Genomic DNA, 9,626 nt, shown 5'->3' with positions numbered 1-9,626 from the left:
TCTTTTTTTTTTTTTTTTTTTTTTTTTGTCATACAAAGCTTGTATAGTCTGAAACCATACAGGTTTTCAGATATTTTTCTATTTCGTGAAAAAATGTCATTGGTATTTTGGTAGGGATTTTACTGAATCTATACCTCACTCTGAGTTATGCTATAGTTTGAACATGGCTTATATTCCCCTAGAGTCCATTGTGATTAAAGTCTGGGTCTCCAGGGCGGTGCTATTGGTAAGTACTAGAATATTTGGGAGGTAAGGCCTAGCAGAGGTCCTTAAATCTTTGCGGGCATGTACTTAGAAAGGATTAAGTAAACTTAGTCTTTCTCTCGGACTTCCTGCCTGATGATGGAAGTTCTTCTACACATGCACCTTTGCCATGATGTGATTCAGTGGAGAAAGGGAGGAGATCCTTACCAGAACTGAGCTGATGTCAGCACAATGCCTTTGAACTTCTAAAACTGTAAGTTAAACTCTTTCCCTTTACAAAGTTAGCTCCCTTACATATTTCATCATAGTTGTAAAAAACTGAAAACTACAAATAGTATAGGCATTTTAACCATACTGATTCTTTCAAACAATAGATATGGAATGGCTTTCATTTTCTTGGATCCTTTTTTAATTTCATTTTAATTTATTTCATTTAATTGCAGAGAGTTATTTCATTAACTTCTTTGGTCAAATTTATTCATAAGCTTTTTTGTAGCTATTATGAATGAGATTTTCTTGATTTCTCTTTAAGATAGTTCACTATTAGTACAAAGAAATCTATTGCTTTTATATTTATTGACTTTGTATTTGCAACTTTATGAAATTCATTGTTATTTTGAATAGTTTTTAGATATAATCCTTAGAGTTTTCTGCACATTGTCTACAAATAAGAACAATTTGACTTTTTCCTTTCTAATTTGGGTGCCTGCTACTTCTTTTTATTGCCTAATTGCTATGGATAAGACTTCTATGTTGAATACAAGTGGTGAAAATGGACATTATTCTCTTGTTCTATGACTTAGAACTTTTCTTCAGTTAATATGATGTTATTTGTGGAATTTTCATGTGTGGGCTTTTTAATAGCACATAAAAATATTGTCCAGAATAAGTCTAGGTTGGAGCCCACCAAAACCTTAACAAACTGAAGAATATTGAAATCATTTCAGTTATCTTTTCTGACCATGATGACATAAAACTAGAAATCAACAACCAGAGGAAATTTGGCAGCTTTATAAATGCATAGAAATAACATGCTTCTGAACAACCAGTAGTTCAATGCACAGGTTAAAGTGAAGTTAAAAAATTCTTCAAGAAAATGAAAATGGAAATACAGAATACCAAAACCCATAAAATATAGCAAAAGTAATTCTAAGAGAACAGGTCCTAGTAACAAATGTTTGCATCAGAAAGAAGAAATATCACAAGTATCCTAATTATGCACCCAAAGGAACTAAGAAAACAACAAACTGAATCCAAAAGTACTAGAAGGAAGAAAATAATAAGGATCTTAATAGTAATAAAATAAAAGTTGTAAGAATAGTAAAGATAATAAAGGAAATAAATCAGAGCATAAATACAATGAAGAATACAAAACAATGAAAAGGTCAATGATATGAAGGTTTTGAAAAGAAAAGAAAAATCAGCAATCTTTAGTTAGGCTAAGAAAAAAGGCACAAAACTCAAATAATATTAGAGATGGAAAAGGAGACATTACAAATAAAACCACAGAAATACAACACATCCTAAGAGAATACTGCTAAAAAGTATACAACAACAAGCTGTGTAACCTAGAAAAAAATGATAAATGTCTGAGCATATAAATAAATCTACCAAAACTGAATAATGAAGACATAGCAAATTGAAATACTAAGGGGTGTGGAAATTAAATCAGCAATTAAAAGCCTCCAAAGAAAAGCACTGGTATTAATAGTTTCGGTGGTAAATTCTACCATACATTTAAAAAATTAACATTAATTCTTCTCAAACTATTATAGAAAATTCAAGAGGAGAGAATACTTCCAAACTCATTCTATGAGATCAGCATTACCCTGATACCAAGACCTAACAAGAACATACAAAAACAAACAAGCAAGCAGACAAGTAACACTACAAATCAATATGGGAGGAGGGGGTGAAGGGAGGGCAGGGACAAGGGGGAAAAATGAGAACCAAGACCCGTCATGTAAAGGTACAAGATTCCAGTAGTGAATGTAACTGTACTGTATACCTAAAATGTACCAATAAACTAAATGAAGAAGAAAAAATATCCTTGATGAACATAAGGGCAACACTTCTCAAGGAAATACCAGCAATACAAATTCAATAACATATTTAAAAGCCAGGCCCAGTGGCACATATATGTAGTCCTAGCTACTGGGAGAGCTGAGCTGGAAGGATCATTTGAGCCCAGGATTTTAAGACCAGCCTGGGCAACACAGAAAGACCCAATTGAAAGAAAAAAGAAAAAAGTAATAAATAAAGAAGGGAGGAAAGGAGGCAGGAGAATAAGGAAGGTAGGGAAAGAGAGAGGGAAAGAAAGGAAGAAGATGGAAGAGAGAGAAGGAAAAAGAGGAAGGAAGGCAGAAGGGAGGTAGAGAGAAGGAAAAAGATAGCTTTAATCCCAGCTACTCAAAAGATAACAGCAGGAGGATGACAAGTTTGAGGTTAGTCTGGGCCATTTAGTTATATCTTGTATAAAATTTAAAAATGAAAAGGAAAGAAGATATAGCTCAGTAGGAGACTTCAGATTGCAAATAAATAAATATAAAAAAGAAATTATTCAATTTGATCAAAGGATTCATCCTAGAGATGACAGATGATTCAGTGCATACAAACAAACATGATACATCACCTTAATAGAAAGGGTAAAGACCATATGATCATTTCTGTCATTTCAATGCAGTTTTTTCCCCCTCCAGGGGATCCAACTCAGGACCTTGTGCTTCAATGCAATTTTTTGATGAGACTCAAATTCATGATTTTAAAAGATTTTAATAAAATAGGTATAGAAGCTAAGTAATTGAAGTTGTCACTTTTGAAATAGGCTTTGCTTGCCTTACTTCAAGGTTAGTTAAGAAATGCACATGGTATGACAGCCTCTGGCCTAGCCTGTACCTCTGTGAGGATACTGAAATCATTTCAAATTATATGATATCAAAAACATCTTAGGAATGGAACAAAAACATTTTTTTGGAAAAAATATTGATTTAACCTTACCTTTTATTTCTTTTCCTTTTTGTGCTTTTCCTCTCTTTTCCTATGTCATCCTACCTCCCATTACTCATGCTGGTACTTCTCAGTTTGATGAATCTTGTATTTGCACACACTTCCTGTTCAATGGGCCCTGAGAAACCTCATCATTCTGCTTTGTAAGTACTCTTCTGACTGGCTCTCATTCTAAACCTAAGGAGAGTTAAGATTTTGAATGCCTAAGTGACTGAAAAATAGGTCAAACGGGTACACAACCTGTTGTCACCTCACAGAAACCACTGGGATCTGTGAAGCCTTATTTGTGATAAGAAGAAGAGTAAGTCTGATATAGAATTGTGCTATTGATTGCAGTAGCCCCAAATCAAAGGTGACCATTGATCATTAAGAATGTGGCTCTTGCCATGTGTGGAAAATATAAAATTTTGGATATATGGGATTATATAAATTATTAAGATTAATTCCATCTTTTGGCTAAACCCAGGGCCTACCACATGTTTGGCAATGTTCTACCACCAAAGGACACCCCTAGCACTCTTCTTACATTTTAAAAGTGAATTTCATTATATTCCTACCAAGCAGTGCTCATCAAGAAAGTATAGTCGGGGAAAATGAGTGTAAAATTTTTAAAAAGACAATAGTATTGTACAACTGACAGTCTGGCAGTGTGTAGAAGATGAAAATAAGGCAGAACAGTCTAAAGACAAGGAGAGTGGTTAGAATACTCCTGTGATGGACCAGGAAAGAAATGGTTGCTATATTCTGCATCAGAGAGGTTATATCTGATACAATTGCCATGTTTTGTATTAGTAGTAGGGAAGAAAATAGAACTGAAACAACAAGAAAAAAATGGGATTATCAAAACTGTGTGTGTGTGTGTGTGTGTGTGTGTGTGTGTGTGTGTGTGTGTGTGTGTGTGTGTGTGTGTGTGCACGCACATATGCATCCTCATGCATGTAACTTTGTTTTGGAAAGTAACTACACAGTCTTACACAGGTATTTACACAACAACACAAACGCTTCTGTACTCATTTTTGATCACTTTTGATTAACTCTGGTCTAACACAGCAAGGAAGAACAGGGCCTTCTGTGTATTAACACAAGCAAATCATCTGAGGCTAGTGAAAGAATTTGTGCCTCTAGACTGAGCTCTGCTGTTTACTAACCATGTGTCTCTGGACAGACTGCTTAAGCTCTCTCAGTTTCACTCTCTTTATAAGAAAAACATTTAAACCTTCCAAAGGTTTACAGGAAGATTAGAAGCAAAAATAAAAAAAGCATGGAAACCTAAATCATGAGTGCTATAACACTGTAGATGTGAGTGTTTTTCTTTTCCACAAATTAAATCACACCAGCAGAGGGTTGACCACAACTTTACTTCCTGGAACTGTGTCTAGACTTTGTCATTTGTGGTAAGATTGTTGTTTTGGAAGTTTCCAGCAATAACAACCTCCAGATCATCACAATATTCTTCTCAGGGAAGTTTGGAATTCTCAAGCCAATATGCCCTTCTTCCCCTGGACAGTGGCAGCGGCTGAGCTAAGGTAAAAGGAGGATGGAACAGGATGTTTGAAGGTTAAGTAAATGAGACTCTGTATATTTACTGTGCCAGTTATCTGACCACACAAGTGTTCAAACACCTTTCTTTCCCTAACCTGGAGTTTGGTATCACCAGGTTGCCAGAATCAGAGGTTCAATAAGGAATATTTATCTCCTCTGCAAATATAGCTATTTTCTAAATGTCATAGTCGACTCTATCTTATGTAATGACCTATGGAATCCACAAGCTGTGGAATTACTTTTTAACAAGAGCTCCCCTATACTATGGGAGCATCCCCTTTACTATGGGATGCCTGAAATGGGGCTTCCAAGGCTCTATCACACTTGAAATTTCATGACTCAGGGATGGAGTTCAGCAAGATTTGAATTAGGGAAATTTATTCATACAGAGCTGACATGACAGATTGCTGATTGTGTCCCTTCCCTTCCTAACTTTTATGGATTTGGGGGAATTGGATCTTTCTGAAACATTCTGAAATTTGAACCTATATAAATTACAAAAAGACTGTAGACTCGGTGCAGTGATGAGTTGGTGAGTTTTGATACTAGTTCTGTGAAATGGTCCCTTTAATTATTGATAAAATTTTGTGCCATCTCAAATGCTAGCTTAAAAATATTGTGTTAACTTCTTGGTAGTTCCCACAAAATATCAATTATTTCATGATACCCCCAGAATGAACATTGGTTTCCTTAAGATGTGATTATAGGATTATAGAATCAATATACTTTTATCATGGGTAATACTATATAGAGAGAAGACTTTTGTTTTCAAAAAATTGTGAAAGATTTTTGTTTCTGGGGCTTTGGAGTTGTTATTCACTCTTTCATCGCTGTTTTGTTTTTGCTTGAATAAAACATTCAAGGTCTTTTACTGTGAGGTTATGTAGGTAGTTGTTACTCTAGTGATCTTGCAAAATAAATTCATTCCCACTGTTCATTAATCCAACAGATATGTGCCAAGCACTGGACTGGATGCTCAAGTGTGACAAGGTGACCCAGGAAATTCTAATCCCCTCTTACTTTGTAACCCAGAAGGAATGAGCTGGGGTCTCACGTGAGGGAAGTGGTAAGGGGTAATGTGTTAGAACAGGGGAACAAGCTGAGGAGGGCTTAATAAGACACCCTAAGGAGGAAGCATAGGAGGAGACATGGAAGATTTGGGTGGAAATATTCCAGGGTTCCCATCCATGGAATTCTTATCTGTGCCTTCCATGCAATTATGAGTCTGGCATAATTATTGCTGAAATTTCTTGATTTATACATAAAATTTTTGTTGATTTTTTTCTATACCTATAAATTTTGTCAGTGGAGTGAATTATTATTTAACCATTTTTAGCTACAATCTGGCAGTCTTATATGATTTAATCTAAACCTGTGACACTATCAGGATACTTGGTTCTAATCCCTAAAACTATACCTCATTGCTTTTCAAAATACAATTTAACACAAACTAAAAATACCCCAGTTGTATTGCATCAAACTTTACTTGCAAATCACTTTTCCCAAACCACTTCTTTTCTAAGTTGAAGTTTGTCTTTCTCTCTTAAAGATTTACCCAATGGTAGGGTCACTGATTGAAACTCTATGCTCTGATGAATACCCCAGTTCCTTTTTTGTTTATTCTTTCTTACATGTTATTGTTAAGAAGAAAGTAAGTGCTGTGGGCTATCATTATAAAATATCCACTTTTTTCTGAAAGGAATGCATGCTCTTGAAGTATCATTTCTATTTCACTGTGTTTGAGGGATAGACAATACTGTGAGAAATCTGCAGTATATAAATGGTGCTCTTGAAATACTATCAAATTTGTAAAATATTTGACTTCATACACACCAATGGGCCTGCGTAGAGAAGTATAAACCAAAACAGAAGGTAGACTAGAATCTCCACTTCAGTGAAATGATCCTTAGTATTACATAAACAGAGTAAAGGAGAACTTTCAATCTAAGACTTTTGCATCTTCTCACGATCATGGTAGAAACCTTTACCTCCTCTATCAATTTTGGTTTACCTATGATTAAAATTAGAACTATGTTCTTGGAACCTTCTCTCTTCTCATGCCACTTTCCCATGACACTGCTTGAAAAGATAAGGCTCACTTATAAAGGGACATTTTGGTATTGTCTGGTTGTCTGTAGAACCTCACAGGTCAACTATGGTGAGTCAGTGACATATTTTCCAGGCTATTTTATTAAAATGTATCCATTTTCCTTCAGCAATTAAAACTAACTTGGATTATGCCAATGTGTTAATACCTAGTTCACCAGACTCAGTGATGCTTTTACCTTTCTGTAGACTCTGCTGCTCTGGACATCCTCACTGCTGCTGGGAGCAGTAGCAGGTAAGAGAAGATATTCATGTGGAGCCAGGAGAGACACCTTTGTCCAGAAGGTGTGATCCTAGACTCAAGTCACAAAGAGAATGAGGAGTGAATCAAAGGAGATGCAGGACTAAGAGCCTACGGGCTTGGAACAAGGTTGCCACATAAACTCTAGGACTCCTAGTTCAACTGGAATTTCAGATAACCAAGAAATAATTCAGAAAGACACAAAAATGTGGCATATTTACTTTTAAAAATATTCTCTGAAGTCTTTTAATAACTTGTGTTTTTATAATCTCAGATACCACCCCCAGCTTGGAGTCAAGGGGAAAGTTTAAAGCTTGCTTTGATCATCTAAAACTCTATTAGGCTAAACAAAATCCATAGCCCCTCTGTGCTTCAGGATCTCATCTGTAAAATGGGGATAATGACATCACCTTTCTCATGGTATTGATAAGTAAGTCATCTGGCCCAGCCTCTGGCACATACCAAGATGATGAGGAATGCAGCCCCCACAGCAACAACTACTGTTATTCCTTTTGTTACCCTGAATTTTATCCTCCTCTAGGACCCTTCTTTGAACTATCACTTTATACAGTAACGTGCCAGCCTATAGTTTTGTCCAGCTGTGGATCTTTTGTTTGATTGTTTGTGAGTACTTTCTTCATAGTAGGAGTCCAGGACAGTCCTCAAACATAGATCAGACACCTTCTGCTCAGCTAAGGGAAAGATAGGAAGTTTTAGCCTTTGCATGAAACCTGACCTCTCACCCAAAGTACAAAGGCAGGCAGCAGCTCTAGGAGTTGAGGACCTCCACACACAGCCCAGTACCCAAGCCTGGGAACAGGGGACCACCCCATGCCTGAATGAGCCTCATTCACCCCATGCCTGAGTGAGTCTGGGTTGAAAAGCTTAAATAGTGTCTGGCTAGCACTGAAAGAGACATAAAGGGCAAGAAGTTATGGTCCCCTAGGCTGGAAATGAAGAGCAGCAGCCTATGCGTACCAGGTGTATTATCTTTTGAAGGTGCTGTGTGAGTGTGTAAGAGGGAGCTTGGGAAATTAGAGGAAGAAAATCTATCAAACAATGTAATTTTTACTTAAAAATCATTTTAAAAGAATATTCTAATGTTGCAATGAGCTCATGTCCTTGAAACCCTTCTGGGTGATTGCAGGAGGTGAAATCTGCTACAACAGACTCGGCTGTTTCAGCAATGCTGCTCCTTGGGGAGGAACCATCATAAGACCCTTGAAGATGTTACCTTGGGCTCCAAGTGTTATCAATACCCGCTTTTTCCTGTATACCAATGAGAATCCAAGCAAGTATCAAGTAAGAGCATTCATACATTTGCAGGACTTGGTTCCATCTCTTTTATGTCATAAGGCTATATCTTGCTCCATTTTCTGCTTCTATAACAGAATACCACAGACTAAGTAAATTATTTTATTGTTTATTTGGTCTATAGTTCTAGAGGCAGGGAAGTCCAAGATCAAGGGCCCAGACCACGGATGCATCTGGTGAGAACTTACTTGATGTATCATAATATATATAGCAAAAGGTACAACGTGCTGGGAGAGTGTGTAAGAAAGAAAAAGGGGTAAATGCATGTTTTAATGAGGAAACCATTTCTGCAGTAACTAACCCCCTCTCGCAATAACAGCATTTATTCAAGAGGCAGAGTCCTCATGACCTATCACTTCTATTACAATGGCAGCTAAATGTCAATATATTTTTGACTCATGTTATTCCATCCCTGTTTCCCCCAAAATTCATGTCCTCCTCCCATACAAAATACATTAGACCCCAAGAGCCCTTAATGTCTTTACTTGCCCTGCATCAACTAAGAATCCAAAGTTCAAGCCTTATCTATACCAGATATAGGTGAAAGTCAGGACATGATTCATGCAGGGGCAAATTTCCTCAGGCTTTGAGCCTATGAAATCAAAACAAGTTATCCACTCCGAAAATACATTGGTAGGACAGGCATAGGATAGACTTTTCCATTCCAAGTGGGAGAAATATGACAGAAAAAAAGGAGTAACAGGTCTTCAAGTGCGTCTCAAATCCAGTAGTGTTAATAACGTTGTCTTTTTTTTCAGCTTTAATTGAGTTTATTGGTACATTTTAGGGATACAGTACAGTTACATTCATTGTTGGGATCATGTACCTCTACATGGCAAGTCTTGATTCTCATTTTTTCCCCTTACCTCTGCCCTCCCTTCACCCAATAACGTTAAGTCTTGAGGCCATGATAATCTTTTACTCCATGCACCACCTCCTGGACACACATGGTTTTGCTGGGCTCAGTGCACCCAATAGCTTTCCTAGGCTTGAGTCTTGTACTGACAGCTCTTCCACGCTGGTGTTGCACGCTGACAGCTCTATGGTTCTGATGTCTCGAGGTCTCCCACTTCCACAGCTCCTCTAGGTGCTGGCATAGTAGGGATTCTCTGTGGTGATTCTACCCCATGTCACGTTTCTATCTGATCCCTAAGCTGTTCGCAACACCCTTTGAAGTCTAGGAACAAGTACTCATCTGGCAATCTCTGCATTT

General features: G+C 37.1%; 1 protein-coding gene across 4 annotated transcripts in view; it reads left to right on the top strand.

Moving 5' to 3' along the window:
- The window catches only part of LOC104869357 (pancreatic triacylglycerol lipase), a 35,038-nt gene extending 26,718 nt beyond the window's left edge, over positions 1-8,320 (top strand). For 2 of the 4 annotated variants that reach the window (XM_033761395.1, XM_019209041.1), the window contains exons 13-17: positions 3,285-3,353; positions 4,671-4,736; positions 5,702-5,742; positions 7,048-7,093; positions 8,247-8,280. In XM_033761395.1, coding sequence (XP_033617286.1) covers positions 3,285-3,353; positions 4,671-4,736; positions 5,702-5,738 — 172 coding nt within the window. In that variant the 3' untranslated portion in view covers positions 5,739-5,742; positions 7,048-7,093; positions 8,247-8,280. Of the gene's footprint in view, positions 1-3,284; positions 3,354-4,670; positions 4,737-5,701; positions 5,871-7,047; positions 7,094-8,246 lie in introns of those variants that run through there. The other 2 variants (XM_033761397.1, XM_033761396.1) reach the window with 2 other exon arrangements.
- The last annotated feature ends 1,306 nt before the right edge of the window (positions 8,321-9,626 follow it).

This window comes from Fukomys damarensis, unplaced genomic scaffold (assembly GCF_012274545.1).
Source record: "Fukomys damarensis isolate Sample0158 unplaced genomic scaffold, DMR_v1.0_HiC HiC_scaffold_8, whole genome shotgun sequence".
Taxonomy (NCBI): domain Eukaryota; kingdom Metazoa; phylum Chordata; class Mammalia; order Rodentia; family Bathyergidae; genus Fukomys; species Fukomys damarensis.
This window is presented reverse-complemented; position numbering and strand designations above follow the sequence as displayed.